Below are 16,400 nucleotides of genomic sequence, written 5' to 3' on the forward strand. Positions count from 1 at the left end.
AATAGTCATTTGAAACTATAGAATCCTTACAGTGCACCAATTTTCCGAAAGATCACTCCATCTAGGTCCACTCACCCTCACCCTAACCCGGTAACCACGTGCACTTACCATGACCAATTTGCCTAATCTACACATCTTGGGACACTAAGGGGCAATTTAGCATAGCCAATCCACCTAACGAGCACATCTTTGAACTGTGGGAGGAAACTGGAGCACCCGGCGGAAACCCACGCAGACACAGGAAGAACGTGCAAACTCCACACAGACAGTGACCTGAGGCCGGAATTGAACCCGGGTGCTGTGAGGCAGCAGTGCTAACCACTGTGCCATTGTGGTTGCATAAAACCTGAGTATCGCTGAAACATATGGTGAAGCTTTTTGTTTTGCACTCATCAGGACATTTTCAAGAATACCAAATGTAAAGGAAACAACAATTTATACTTCATGAACAGAAAGTACTGATTGGGTGGCAAATGGACACTGATTGGGAGAGGTGTTGCCGGGGAAAATGCACCAGTTAACTGATTGCTGACAGTTAGCTGCCAAGCTTTGTTTAAATTCAAACCGAGCAGCTTGACTCTAACTGGTCAAGGCATTGCCCTGTAGAATGAACCAGAGAATGGCTGCCACTTATTTTGTTCAGTTGAAAACATGTATGTACATGTTCCGCACATTGCGTCTGTTTCAACTGAACAACATAGGTAACAGCTATTCTCCGGTTCAATCCCCACACCAATCAGAGTCAAGCAGCCTGGTTTGAACTTAAACAAAGCTTGGCAGTTAATTGTCAGTCATCCATTAACTGGTGCATTCTCCCAGGCTATGCTCTACCAATCAGAGTCCACCTGCCAACCAATCAGCACTTTCTTCTCATGTAGAATAAATTGTTATGAAAACAGAAGATACTGGAGAGGTGCGGCAGGTCTGGCAGCGTCTGTGGTGGGTGAGCCCATATGACTTCATCAGAGTTTCCTCTTCAAGTATAAATAGTTGGTCACTTTACACCTGGTAATCTTACAAATGTCCTGATGAATGCAAGGCAAAAAGTTGTATCATTTTTCAGCAATACTCAGGTTTTATTGATCCTACTTTGGCCAGTGTTCCTGTGAGCTCTTCTCAATTAGATTTCTTCTGAGCCGTTCCAAGTTTCCTTCCACTGTACATCCTTACTGCGTCAACTCACCTCACAGTCACTTGTTCTCATTCATTCTTTTCTTGGATTTCAAAAGAGTAACTCTTCATCTCTCTCAGTTTTCTCTTCTACCAGAAGTAGGAGCAGGAGGAGACCATTCGGCCCCTCAAGCCTGCTCCACCATTCAACACAACTATGGCTGCTCTTGGGCTGCAACTCCATTTTCCTGCCCGCTCTCCACATCCCCTAATTCCCAGAGAGACCAGAAATCTGCCTATTTCGATCTTAAATGTATTCAGCGATGGAGCATTCACAAACCTCTGAGGTAGAGAATTCCAAAGATTCACAATCCTTTGAGTGAAGTAATACCTCCTCAACTCAGTCCTGAATGATCAATTCCTTATCCAGAGACTAGGGGTGGAATTTTCCCCCCAAAAATTCTAAGTGTTGAATTCGTGTAAAATCTGGAGTAAATCCCACTGTTTTTTTCAGCGGGATTTTCAAAATGAATCTCCCACACTCTGCGTACAGAGCGCCCTTGCGTGAATCTTATTAAAAAACTGTGGGCTATTCCTGCTGGAGAGGCCGGCAGCACAGCGCTGAGCGGGGCCACTGCGCATGCGTCGATCTGTCAGAGCAGAGATCAGCGGATGCGCAGTGCCCCCGCACTGCTGGCCTCCCAATCGCTGCTCAGCCCTGCGACCCCACATCGCTGACTGTGCGACTCCCCCTCACCCCCCGATTGCTGCCCTCCCGGATGTGTCCATGCCAGCTTTGACTGCTCTCCCCCCACCCCGACCCTGGCCCGCCCCGATCTCTATTGCCCTCCCCCCATCTCACGCAACATCGATCTCCCCCATGCCCCCCCCCCCCCCCCCAAACAATCCCGACTCCCCCAGCAGGCTCCCCCTCCACCACCCCGATGGCCTACCTCCCTCTGTCGCTGATCCAAAGTACAGAGTGGCAGCGGGACCCCTCACCCCCACCAATATCCCCTCCCAGAGGCCCCACCCCATTAGGCGCCACCCCTCTGGTCCCACCCCTTGGCACTGCCCGATGCCAGGTAGTCAATGCCAAGGTACCCCCTGGACATTGCCACTTTGACCTTTGGCCAATGGCAGGGGGCCAGGCTAGCACTGCCAAGCTGGCAATGATGTGGAGATGCCGGCGTTGGACTGGGGTAAACACAGTAAGAAGTTTAACAACACCAGGTTAAAGTCCAACAGGTTTATTTGGTAGCAAAAGCCGGCAATGCCCAGGGGACACCCGCTTTGTCCCCGACCCCCGCCCCCTCTCCGGGGGGCCTCCACGGCCTTCCTTTGCTCCAGTGGGGTCAGGCTGCCAGCTCCCCGCGGAGCTGACGATGCCGGAAATCCGGCAGCCAGAGACGTATGGAGACCGTGGCATCCAGCGAGAAGCCCGCTACACGGCCCTGGTTATGTCACTCAGCCTGGCGCTAGGGCAGTGCAGTGGGCTGGGAGAATCGCCCCTCAGATATTCCAGATTCTTCAGCCAATGAAAAAAACCTTTCCCTGTCAAATCCCTTCAGAAACTCGAGTGTTTCAATGAGATCACCTCTCATTCTTCTAAACTCCGCAGGCCCAATTTATTCAGCTTCCTATTATAGCCCTGAGAGAACCAATCTAGTGAACCTTTGCTGTATCGCCTCCAATCCGGGTATGTCCTTCCTTAAACATGGAGATCTAAGCGGCACACAGTATTCCAGATGTGGTGTCATCAAAGCCCTGCACAATTGTAGCAAGATTTCTTTATTCCTGTACTCCAATCAAGACCAACATGCCATTTGCTTGCCTAATTTCTTGCTGTACCTGAATGCTAACTTCCTGAATTCTTTGTCCAAGCACACCCAACTCTCTCTGAGCATCAGCATTTACAATATTCACATCATTTAAAAAATATTTTGCTTTTCTATTCTTATGACATAGAACATAGAACAGTACAGCACAGAACAGGCCCTTCGGCCCACGATGTTGTGCCGAGCTTTATCCGAAACCAAGATCAAGCTATCCCACTCCCTATCATCCTGGTGTGCTCCCTGTGCTTATCCAATAACCGCTTAAATGTTCCTAAAGTGTCTGACTCCACTATCACTGCAGGCAGTCCATTCCACACCCCAATCACTCTCTGCGTAAAGAACCTACCTCGGATATCCTTCCTATATCTCCCACCATGAACCCTATAGTTATGCCCCCTTGTAATAGCTCCATCCACCCGAGGAAATAGTCTTTGAACGTTCACTCTATCTATCCCCTTCATCATTTTATAAACCTCTATTAAGTCTCCCCTCAGCCTCCTCCGCTCCAGAGAGAACAGCCCTAGCTCCCTCAACCTTTCCTCATAAGACCTACCCTCCAAACCAGGCAGCATCCTGGTAAATCTCCTCTGCACTCTTTCCAGTGCTTCCACATCCTTCTTATAGTGAGGTGACCAGAACTGCACACAATATTCCAAATGTGGTCTCACCAAGGTCCTGTACAGTTGCAGCATAACCCCACGGCTCTTAAACTTCAACCCCCTGTTAATAAAAGCTAACACACTATAGGCCTTCTTCACAGCTCTATCCACTTGAGTGGCAACCTTTAGAGATCTGTGGATATGGACCGCAAGATCTCTCTGTTCCTCCACAGTCTTCAGAGCCCTACCTTTGACCCTGTAATCCACATTTAAATTAGTCCTACCAAAATGAATCACCTCACATTTATCAGGGTTAAACTCCATTTGCCATTTTTCAGCCCAGCTTTGCATCCTATCTATGTCTCTTATGACTAAAGTAAATATGTTCACACTCCCCCACATTACACTCCATCTCCCACATTGTTGTCCATTCATTTAGACATATCTCTTTGCGGCCTCTCAGTATCCTCCATACATTACTCTCTGTTTCTTTGTCTAAGTCAATAATATAGATTGTAAATAGCTGAGGTCCCAGCACAGATTCTTACAGCACCCTACTCGACAAAGCCAGCCCTTTTAAAAATGCCCTATTTGTACATACTCTTTGCTTCCTGGTCTGTTAACCAATCCTTCATCCCTGCTAATATATTACCCCCCAACTCCATAAGCCCTTATTTATTTTATTTTTGCGTGACACCTTATCAAATATCTTTTCAAAATCTAAGCATAGGACATCTACTGTTTCCCATTTGTCCACCCTTCTCATTACATCCTCAAAAAACAGGTTTGTTGATCATACTATGATTTTCTAAGTGCACTTGCTAAGACTTCCTTAATAATAGATTCCAGAACTTTCCAATCACATTCCTACAACTGCCGGATAGTATCAATTCGAGCTAGGCCGGTTAGACACAACAGGCAAAGTACTGACTGTACTCAACCAGCTTTTGCTTGTAAAACTCAGAACACAGTGTCCAATATTAAACGTGATTCTGTCATTGGACAACACTTGCTAAACAATCCTGAGTGTGCTAAGAATAAACTGAAAACCAATTTAAGATTATCGGTTGGGCTTGTAGTATGGCAGTGCTAGAAGCTATATATATTCACACACAGGGCTCTGACCTTTGTAGATAGAAACATAGAAAACTACAGCACAAAACAGGCCCCACAAGTTGTGCCGAACATATCCCTACCTTTTAGGCCTACCTATAACCCTCCATCCTATTAAGTCCCATGTACTCATCCAGGAGTCTCTTAAAAGACCCTATTGAGTTTGCCTCCACCACCACTGACGGCAGCCGATTCCACTCGCCCACCACCCTCTGTGTGAAAAACTTCCCCCGAACATTTCCCCTGTACCTACACCCCAGCACCTTAAACCTGTGTCCTCTCGTAGCAGCCATTTCCACCCTGGGAAAAAGCCTCAGAGTCCACCCGATCTATGCCTCTCAACATCTTATATACCTCTATTAGGTCTCCTCTCATCCTACGTCTCTCCAAGGAGAAAAAACCGAGCTCCCTCAGCCTATCCTCATAAGGCATGCCACTCAATCCAGGCAACATCCTTGTAAATCTCCTCTGCACCCTTTCAATATTTTCCACATCCTTCCTGTAATGAGGCGACCAGAACTGAGCACAGTACTCCAAGTGGGGTCTGACGAGGGTCTTATATAGCTGCATCATTATCCCCGGACTCCTAAACTCAATCCCTCGATTGATAAAGGCCAGCACACCATGCGCCTTCTTAACCACCTCCTCCACCTGAGGGGCCGATTTTAGAGTCCTATGGACCCGGACCCCAAGGTCCTTCTGATCCTCTACCGTACTAAGAGTCTTTCCCTTTATATTGTACTCCTTCATCCCATTTGACCTGCCAAAATGGACCACTACACATTTATCTGGGTTGAAGTCCATCTGCCACTTCTCCGCCCAGTCTTGCATCCTATCTATGTCCCTCTGTAACTTCTGACAAGAACATGTCCATGAATTGTATCTTCTTCTACGACACAGAAGCCTGGATGAGTCATTCCTTAGTTCATTCCCTATGACAACGCCTTGACCAATCATTGTTGACTGTATGGTTTGAATTTAAACAAGAGCTTGGCAGTTAACTCTTCCCTGGTGCATTCTCCATGGCAATGCCTGTACCAACCAATCAGCATGCTCTTCTCATGCAACATAAATTATTGTTCCCTTTGAGTTTTGGTATTCCTGTGAACCTGAACTGATGAGTGCAAGATGAAAAGATTTGACAGCATGTATCTTTTTTCAGCAATACTAGAGGCAGATATGTGTGTGTGTAAAGCAGAGCCTGCAGTTGAGGGGATTGGAGGAGGTGCTTTTACAGGGATCTGCATGGGTAATACAGTTGAAGAGGACAGAAAGCTGAAGGTTGTGGGGTGGACAGGATTCCTGTTGCAGCCATTTCAGGCTGTTTATGCCAGAACCAATCAGACCATTTTAAAGTGGTAAGGGAGGGGATTCTGTGCCAACATGATTGATGTGAGCCTAGGTGGAGAGATTCTGCTGGGATGTGCTGTTTGGTGTCAGCCATAACCCTGAACCTTGGACAAAATACTCCAGTGAAAGCCACTCGCGGGCCATATCCAATTAGAGTCCAAAGATGTGTAGGTTAGATGGATTGGCCATTCTAAATTGCCCCTTAGTATCCCAACATGTGTAGGTTAGGTGGATTAGCCATGGTAAATGGGCAGGATTACAGGGATGGAGTGGGGGAGAGGGCCTGGGTAAGGTACTCTGTCAGAGAGTTGGTGCAGACTCAATGGGCCAAATGGCCTCCTGCACTGTAGGGATTCTATTCGAATGGAAAGCAGAATCCAATCTGCGTCTACATATTCCACTTGCAAGATTGAATTGGGAAGTAAAGTCTGTCTCAATCTGAAAACTTTATACTTTCAAAGCTCAGAAATCTGTTACAATTAGTTGACTTGAGTCAACTAACAACAAACACCTTACCTTTAAGCATCATCACGTCCTGCACTCTGAACTTTAGTCTCTAACCATGTCTTTAACTTAACATAAAACTATGAGCAGCGGCATGGTGGCACAGTGGTTAGCACTGCTGCCTCACAGCGCCAGGGACCCGGGTTCAATTCCGGGCTTGGGTGACCGTCTGTACAGAGTTTGCTCATTCTCCGGGTCTGCGTGGGTTTCCTCCCACAGTCCAAAGATGTATGATTAGGTAGATTGGCCATGCTAAATTACCCCTTAGTGTCAGGGGGATTAGCGGGGTGAATATGTGGGGTTACAGGGATAGGGATTGGGTGCGATTGTTGTCCGTGTAGGTTCGATGGGTCAAATGGCCTCCTTCTGCACTTAGGGATTCTATGATTTTTCAAGACAAAATGCAAATTCAGCAATACCGAGATCGCCTTTGATTGCTTCAAGCTCTTACCTTGCAAGAGTCAGTCCAATTCCATTATCAGCAAATCTAAAGGGAAAGGACAAACAAGAGTGAAGAATGACGTGACTAGAATTGAAACGGAACATTTCCAGGCCCAAGGCATCAACATCAAACAAACATTGGTGACCCAAATGGATAGTTCAGTAATAGCTCACAGCACCAAAGTTTGTTCAGTGCACTCATTCCGTCCAATCTTCTTAATCTCCATGAAAAAGCAAACAATCACTGGTTCCTATGTGTAGTGACAGCATAAATACATTCAAACAGCATGTGTTTATAATTTTCTACACTCAGTAACCAGGGCAATTCGCCCCCTCATTATGTATCTGTGTAGATAACACGGATTAAGGTATTGCTTTTTTTGGCACTCTGAGATTCGATATGAATTTGAAGGGGAGAGAATGGGTCTACTCTGTAACAGAAGCCAAAAAGAATGAATTATCATTGCACTGAGAATGAACAGCCAGTGTTAGCAGTGGATTTCCATTCTCTTTGCCTGGGGCTAATAGGACAGTAAAGAGCTGGACAAAATGCAGACTTGGGTTAACAAGTGGCAAGCAACATTCGTGCCACACGAGTGCCTGGCGATGTCCATCTCCAACAATAGAGGATCTAACCATCACCCCTTGACATTCAATGGCATTACCATCACTGAATCCCCCCAATGTCAACACCCTGGGGGTTACCATTGATCAGATACCGAACTTGACTAGCCATTTCCGTACTGTGGCTACAGACTAGGTCAAAGGCTAGAAATCCTGCGGTGAGTAACTCATCTCCTGATTCCCTAAAGCCTGTCCACAAGGCCTGTCACACAAGCTTTCGGAGCTCCAAGCCCCTTCTTCAGGCACCTGAAGAAGGGGTTTGGAGCTCCGAAAGCTTGCGTGGCTTTTGCTACCAAATAAACCTGTTAGACTTTAACCTGGTGTTGTTAAACTTCTTACTGTGTTTACCCCAGTCCAACGCCGGCATCTCCACATCACAAGGCACAAGTCAGGAGTGTGATGGAATACTCCCAATTTGTCTGGATGAGTGCGGCTCCAACGATGTTCAAGATGCTGGACACCACCCAGAATAGAGCAATCCGCTTGATTGTTACTCCTTCCACAAATATTCAATCCCTCCACCACCAATGAACAGTGGCAGCCGTGTGTACCGCTTTCAACTTGTACTGCAGGAACTCGCCAAGGCTCCTTAGGCAGCACCTTCCAAACTCACAACCACTACCATCTGGAAAGACAAGGGCAGCAGACAAGGCAACACCACCACCTGGAGGTTCCCCTCCAAGCCACGCACCATCCCGACTTGGAAATATATCGCTGTTCCTTCACTGTCGCTGGTCAAAATCCTGGAACACCCCTTCCTAACAGCACTGTGTGTGTACCTGACCTCAGGGACTGCAGCGATTCAAGAAGGCAACTCATCACCACCTTCCCAAGGGCAATGAGGGATGGGCGATAAATGTTGGCCGAGCCAGTGACGCCCACATCCCATAAATGAAGTTTTAAAAAGGCCTCATAATAAGAGTGTCGGCCTTCCATTAACACTTGCTGATGCCATTTTGAAAAAGGCTTTCAGTCGGATGTTCAAAGCACCCAGTTTTAATACATCAGTCTGGACCCGATAACATGAAGAGGACCCCCATTGGCAATTCTAGTTGGAGCCTCTGGAGTGCACAAAACAATGAATTGTAGACTCTAGAGGAGAACTCCTGCTCCTTTGGGACATCCAAAAATAATATGGAACGCTCCCCCATACTCTAACTTAAATGTACTGGAGATGGGCAAAAGGCCCCTTCACTTTCCAGAATCATCCAATAGGGTAACAGAGAGTCCATTGCCTTCCAATTTGTAGGGATATATCAGGTGACCAATAGCAGAAGAATGGGGGTGGGGGGGGAGGGGGGGGGGCGTGTATGGGAAGTCATGTGATGAAACCTCCAGAAATATTTTCAGCCAGTTATGGCAACTATTATTACTGGAATGGGTATTAGACCAAAATTGAAATCTATCCAATCGTGTCTAAGAAGAAAAGTGGACGAGGATAGATGCTGTGGATGTTGGAAATGTGAAATAAAAACAGAATCGTGCTGGATACACACACATCACCAAAAATCCATCCACCCCGACCTTAAAAATATCTACTGATCCAGTGAAGCCTTTTGGGGAACAGAGTTTCAAAGGTGGAAGCGTGCTTCCCGATTTCACATTTGAATGGCCTAGCTATATCTTTAACATTGCAAGGTCGATATCCTTTCAATCTTTATTAAACTTCCAAATGGATTCTGGACGATTTGCCAACAGGGAAAGGGTGAGGCAGAAACTCATTTCAGTGAAACCCGGTGTTGACGTACAAACCACCTTCTGTGGGCGAGTGGTTTTCGCGCCAGTGAAATAGTTCATCAACATGTTGCCCCTTGGGTGTTCTCAGGTTACACACGTACACAGATGATACGCAACTCCACCTCACAACAACCTCTCTCGACTCCTCCACTACTGAACTGTCACCCAGCTTATCCCACATCCAGTATTGATTGAGCAAATATTTCCTTGATTTAAATATTTTGAAGACAGAAGCTATTGCTTTCAGTTGCTGCTCCAAATTCCATTTCCTAAACATCAATTTCATCCCTCTCTCTGGTCACCGTCTCTGGCCAAACTAGGCTGTTCACAACCTTGGCATCTTATTTAACACTGAGCTGAACTTCTGACCCCCACATCTACTCCATTACCGAGAACAGTTACTTTCACTTCCGTAGCTCAAGCACCTGCTGTGAAAGCCTCCTCACTGTTATTGTTAGCTCCAAGTTCAACTATTCCAAAGCTCACTGCAGGCCTGCCTCCCATCTTGTACCCTCCATTGACCTGAGTTCATCTATGATAGAGGTTTTCCAGACCTGTCATGGTGGGACCTGCCACTGGGGTCCTTCAGTGGGGTCAGATGACCCCAGTGGTGGGCGGAGCTGGAAAATCCCACCCTAAATCTCTGCTATCTATATCCTAATTGTGGTAACTTAGCCCCTTTAAGGAGTGACGCTTTGCGGGTCACATGATTGGGCCGGACCCGATGGAATGGAAGTGCAGGAAGCCTTGCAATCAGAAGCGAGGGTGCGCTTCCTGGGACAGGGAGGAGTCCAGTAGGAGCCTGGGAGGAGAAGAGAACAGACCCGTGCAACATTTCTGTCAGACCTTTGAGTGTGAATAATATAATAATAATTATTATTTAATAAACCTTTCTTGTTGTTGCAGTCACATTGAGCTGCCTCCAGTTCTCACATTAAAACCAAATCCCTTTCACCTATCACCGCTGTGACCTTTATTGGTCCCTGTTCCAGCAACACCTTGATTTTAATAGTGTCATCCTTATATTCAAATCCCTCCATCGTCTCACTGCCCAGTAACTCTGTAACCTCCTCTAGCCCCACAACCTGCAGAGATTTCGGTGTTCCACCAGTTTGGGCCTCTTGTGCATCCCCCACTTCCGTTACTCCACCATTGCCAACTGTGCCTTCAGCTGACGGGGTCCTAAGCTCTGGAACTCACTCCTTAAACCCCTTTGCTGCCTCGCCTCTCTCTACTTCAAGACACCCTTTAAAACCTACCTCTCTGACCAAGCTTTTGGCCACCCGTCTGAATATTCTTAATTTTTTTGTGTTTTCAGGTCTGCTCTGCCATTTAACACGATCATGGCTGATCTTGGGCTCCAATTCCACTTTCCTGATCATTCCCCGTATCCTTTGATTCTCTAAGAGACCAAAACTATTGTTATTGTCTATTGTTACGATGGTGAGGTTGATCTCCTCTCTGAGGACTAACACTCAATCACTCACAAAGAAGTACGTCCCTTCATAACCTGTTAAAGTGAGTGTGAGAAGGGGGAATATCTCCACTTCAGCAACTTCTAGTGGTTAAATCAAAATAACTACCTGAGATTCTCTCTGAGAAAACAACAAGTAACACTTTATTCTTCTAACCAACAGTAAACAGGTTAACTAAACAATTAACAAACTGAATAAAACACTGTTCTAATGGAATGCCGTTCAGATAGATACAACTCCCACTTTTTACCAAAAAAAATCATTTTGAGTGACTAAAAATATTATTTTTAGTCACTCAAAATTTTAACCAGGTTTGTCATCTTCCAGAATGTTCTGACTTCCTTATCTTCTGTTTTCAATGTTGGTACTTTTACGATTGAGATGAGGCTTTCTTTTAAGACACAAATGTGGCTGTTACAGTGTTAGAGACAGTTGCTGTCCCTCTCTCTCTCAAGCTGCGAACTGTGGCAGACGCAGTTGCTGGCAAAGACGGTGATTGTCTGGCAGTTTGGTGCTGGGAGCTGTGGCTTTTATACCCTTGATGACATACCAAAATTCCCCACAATAGGATTGGTTTATCGGTTATCAAATTCAAATCTGATAGGCTGCTGCTATTCAAATGCCAATTTTGAATTGATTGGTTAAAATTCAAAAGCAACCTGTCGTCTTGGCAGCACCACTGCCCATGCTCACGAGGTTTCAGTCTGTGTACAGCATGCACCTACTTCTCTTCAGTATAGGAAAAAAACTACTTTTTCTAACAGAAACATGAAGTTTTACAACTCTTAGCACTTTACAATTTTAAAAATAGTTTTACAAAGACTAACTTCAAAGGTGTGCGGGTTAGGCTGATTGTCCATGCAAATTGCCCCTTAGTGTCAGGGAATGTGTAGGTTAGAGGGATTAACGGGGGATAGGGCCTGGGGTGGGATTGTTGTCGGTGTAGACTCGATGGGCTGAATGGCCTCCTTCTGCACTGAAGGGTCTCTATGATTCTATGAACTTCTCAACACCATCCCAGCCTTAAGTGTGTTCAACAATGGAGCACCCACAATCCTCTGGGGTAGAGAATTCCAAAGATTCACAGCTCTTTAATTGAAGAAGTTCCGATCCATCTCAGTCTAAAACGATCGACCTTTATCGAGAGACTGCACCCCCATGTTCCAGATTATCGCTTGCTGTCAGTTTTTGTCTCACTGGGCTGCATTGAAGAGTCTTGACAAGTTTTACTGTGTCAAAGGAGCTATATAAATGCATTGTTATTGTATTGGGCTGGACAAAGAACAGTACAGCACAGGAGGAGGCCATTTGGCCCACCAAGCCTGCGCCAACACATGACACCTTTCTAAAGACCTTTTGCCTCTACGCGGTCCGTATCCCTCTATCCGCTGCCTATTCATGTATCTGTCAAGATGCCTCTTAAACGTTGCTATTGTATCTGCTTCTACCACCTCCTCTGGCAGCGCATTCCAGGCACTTACCACCCTCTGTATAAAAAAAAAACTTGCCTTTCACATCTCCTTTAAACTTTCCCACTTTTACCTTAAACCCATGTCCCTTAGTAATTGACATTTTTACTCTGGGAAAAAGACTCTGGGCGGGGTTTTCCGGGCATGCTCGCCCCAAAGCCGGAAGATCCAGTCCGAGGTCGACGGGACTTGTCCGTGTCCCATCCGCTACGATTCCCGTGGTGGGCGGGATGGTAAAATTCACACGTTGGACTATCCATTCTGTCCATGCCTCTCACACTTCTGTAAGCGTCTATCAGATCGCCCCTCAGCCTCCGATGTTCAAGTGAAAACAAACTAAGTTTGTCCAATCTCTCCTCATAGCTAATACCCTCCAAACCAGGCAACATCCTGTAGCCTCTCCAAACCATCCACATCCTTCTGCTACTGTGGCGACCAGACCTGAGTATTTAGTATCTGTGTAATACGAGAAGTTAGTAATATCGAGAGTGCGGATTCAGTATATTTAGATTTAACATGCATTGCCAACCTATAAAACACATTTTATGGTTCTAAAATTTTTAAGAGAGTGGATTGGAACTTACTGGCAGTCCTCCAACCACACGTCGCCACCACGAAGCCAAGCGCCATGCTCCTGGTTTTTAAATGCAATATAGTTTTTGATAATAGCAGGTTCTCTTGGCTTGTGAGGGTCAGCTCCCTCATGGGGACTGTACCTAAGTGAGAATTCAGACAAGTTATTAATATGGTCCAAAAAATCAAGTGCAACGCTTTAACTTTACAGAAAAAAGTTAAACTTTTCCGACGAACAGTTAATAAGTTCATACCTTTAACAGTGAATTGTGTGAAACACAGGGCTGCAGTTCCTGTGCCCCGGCCAGGCACCATTTCACCGGGGGTGGCGGGGGGGCAGGAGGAGGGCACATCAAACAGGGTGGGTGCCCACTCACCCCCGAGCTAACCCTCATAACACGGACAGAGTGTGGACTCCAAACTCAGCAGCCCACTCACCATATCTAAATAGATCAAGGGTCAATTAGGCGGGTTACCAAGGCAACGGTGGCACGGTGGTTAGCACTGCTGCCTCACAGCACCAGGGACCCGGGTTCAATTCCCGGCTTGGGTCACATGTCTGTGCGGAGTTTGCACTTTCTCCCCGTGTCTGCGTGGGTTTCCCCTGGGTGCTCCAGTTTCTTGCCACAGTCTGAAAGACGTGCTGGTTAGGCACATTGGCCGTGCTAAATTCTCCCTTGGTGTACCTGAACAGGCGCTGAAGTGTGGCGACTAGGGTATTTTCACAGTAACTTCATTGCAGTGTTAATGTAAATCTACTTGTGACAATAATTAATAAACTTTAAACTGACCCAGATAATATACTGCCCACATCATGAGTGGGAGTGGGCAGATCGATTTACGGAACAATCTTTTCAAGACAGGGTAGGGGGTGGGGTGGGGGGGGGGGGGGGGGGGGGGGGGGGGAGGTGGGGGGGGGGGGGGGGGATTCTATCAATGGTGAGACTGCCTTTACTGACTGGGGGGAGGCCTCCAAGGTAGAACCGCCCCTTTCTTCCTATCCACCCAGAGCCTGAAACCCAGCCGCCCCCACTCCAGCCCACCAACCACTGCCTCAACTGCCCAAATCCTTTCTGCCCAAGACCTTGGACTTAGCTGTTTTCGGGGATCCAATGGGTCTTTCTCCCTCCTTTTCTTGTGGTTTCAGCACTGCCCACTAATACACCGGTACCAGAATTCATGGAGCTTCTGGCCAATCGGATTGGTCAGCAGTGCCTGAAGGGCAGGACCTCCGCCCCAGCGAGGGATGGAAATCCCATTTGGCCCTTGTTCAGCCCATCCACAGTAGCGATTGAATGTGTAATGGGTTAGCATGAGGTGGGCTGCATGTCCATCTTGCTTCTCGGTTGGGGGGGGGAGGGAAGGGGGGGGGAAGGGGGGGGGAAGGGGGGGGGAAGGGGGGGGGAAGGGGGGGGAAAGGGGGGAAGGGGGGTGAAGAGGGGGGGCATAAGAGGGGAAAGGGGGGGAAGAGGGGAAAGGGGGGAAGGGGGGAAAGGGGGGAAGGGAGGGAAGAGGGGAAAGGGGGGGAAGAGGAGAAAGGGGGGAAAGGGGGGGAAGAGGGGAAAGGGGGGAAGAGGGGAAAGGAGGGGAAAGGGGGGGAAGAGGGGAAAGGGGGGGAAAGGGGGAGAAGAGGGGAAAGGGGGGGAAGAGGAGAAAGGGGGGAAGAGAGGAAAGGGGGGAAGAGAGGAAAGGAGGGGAAGAGGGGAAAGGAGGGGAAAGGGGGGGAAGAGGGGAAAGGGGGGGGAAGAGGGGAAAGGGGGGGAAGAGGAGAAAGGGGGGAAGAGGGGAAAGGAGGGGAAAGGGGGGGAAGAGGAGAAAGGGGGGAAGAGGGGAAAGGGGGGGCTGCCCACCACCCCACCTCATCCCATAATATTCGGCCCACAGATATTTTTCGTGGGCACTTTCTAAATGAGCCTCTTTTTGTGAACCCACCTTGCACCAACCAGTGAGAGGAACGGCCTCTTGTCCTTTGCATTAGCGTCCGTTGTCTTGACTCCATTATCAATCATCATTCCCGCCTGAAAAATAGGTGGAAAAAGATTTGAGTTTTTAATCGGCTTTTAATGAAAATGGTACAATGACGATTCCAAATATTGAACAGGATCCATGAGGCAAATGGCACCAAATTAGTCATCATTAAAATGGTCATCTATCTGCGGAGATGCAAAAAGCACCAGCAATTCACCATCCTCTCGCCTTGGTGTCTTGCTTCAATTGTATAGAACCTTGGTTAGGCCAAAGTAAAATTTTGGTCTCCTTACTCACCACAGAGGGAGTGCACTGGAGTGCAGACTGATTCTGAGGATGGTGGGACTGTCCTCTGAAGAGAGATTGAGGAGAGTGGGCCTGTATTCATTGATGTTTAGAAGAATGAGTGATGATCTCGTTGAAACATTCAAAATTCTTAAAGGGGTTGACTGGCTAGATGCAGTAAGGGTGTTTCCCTCAGCTCGGGTGTCTAGAACCAAGGGACATTATCTCCAAGTAAAGGGCAGGCCACTTAGGACTGAGATGAGGAGGAATTTTTCCATTCAGCAGGTGGGGGTGAATCGTTGGAATTTTGTTCCCCAGAGGGCTGTGGCAACTCCGTCATTGGGCGGGATTTTCTGGTTCAGCCCACCCTGAGACCGGAATTTCCTGTCCAAGATCGGCAGACCTTTTCCCAAAGTGGGTAGGACTGGGAAATTTACACGATTGAGTAAGGTCAAGATAGAGATCAATAGATTACTAGAATCCAAATACATCAAGGGATATGGGGATAGCACGGGAAAATGGTGCTGAGGTAAATAATCATGATAATAATAATAAATGTAATGAAATAATAATAAATTATTAGCCATGTTCTAGTTGAATGGCAGAGGAGGCTCAAGGGGCTAAATGGCCTGCTCCTCCTATGTTCACAACCAAGGCCTAAAGGCCAATTTCGGGCCTTCGAGTGAGGGCAAGTTCTCTGTGTGGGCATCCATCTAAGGTCTCCCATGGGACCATAAAGCAATGATGCTTTCAGAGTTCTACGGGACTTCCCATTTTTAAAAAGAAACTTCCCTTTAGTGAAATAAAAGCTTCAAAAGGCATGTTCTGAGTCTATGAAGGAGCCTCATCCTGTTAGCGTGACTGTGACCAACAAGATCTTATCTGAAACCATAAAGTAACCCAACACAAGATCTTGGAGATTGAGGAGTGCATTGGAAGGTGCAGATAGTAGGCCCAGCTAGAAATTCAGGAGCAGCGCCATCTCCTGGACAAGATTTAATCACTTAGATTGGTCAGAAACAAAATATTCAGATTTCTTTCCTCCGAACCAGCCAAGGGTTTTGATCTTTTGTTCCCCTCTTTCAGGGGATGAGTTTTTCATTCGAATGGAGGATTGTGGTTCACAATGGCGCAGGACAGGCTACATGGCCAAGACAACCTTAACCTTTCCATCATTGTCCAAACTCTTTCTCCCAGTTGGTCGGGTGTCAATGTTTGGCGATGGAATTTAGACACACAACCATTGCGTTGGGAAGGGAGGCTCAAAATGAAGCTCTGTAGAAGAGTCACATGGACTCTAAACCTTGGGCGTGA

At 47.0% G+C, this 16,400-nt stretch overlaps 1 protein-coding gene across 3 annotated transcripts in view; it reads right to left on the reverse strand.

Moving 5' to 3' along the window:
• The window catches only part of cemip (cell migration inducing hyaluronidase 1), a 257,616-nt gene that overhangs the window by 31,968 nt on the left and 209,248 nt on the right, over positions 1–16,400 (reverse strand). For 2 of the 3 annotated variants that reach the window (XM_078241557.1, XM_078241558.1), the window contains exons 17-19: positions 14,766–14,851; positions 12,845–12,976; positions 6,966–7,001 (exon numbers count right to left, since the gene is read on the reverse strand). In XM_078241557.1, the coding sequence (XP_078097683.1) occupies positions 6,966–7,001; positions 12,845–12,976; positions 14,766–14,851 (254 nt within the window). The remainder of the gene's footprint in view (positions 1–6,965; positions 7,002–12,844; positions 12,977–14,765; positions 14,852–16,400) is intronic. The other variant, XM_078241559.1, reaches the window with a different exon arrangement.

This window comes from Mustelus asterias, chromosome 24 (assembly GCF_964213995.1).
Source record: "Mustelus asterias chromosome 24, sMusAst1.hap1.1, whole genome shotgun sequence".
Taxonomy (NCBI): domain Eukaryota; kingdom Metazoa; phylum Chordata; class Chondrichthyes; order Carcharhiniformes; family Triakidae; genus Mustelus; species Mustelus asterias.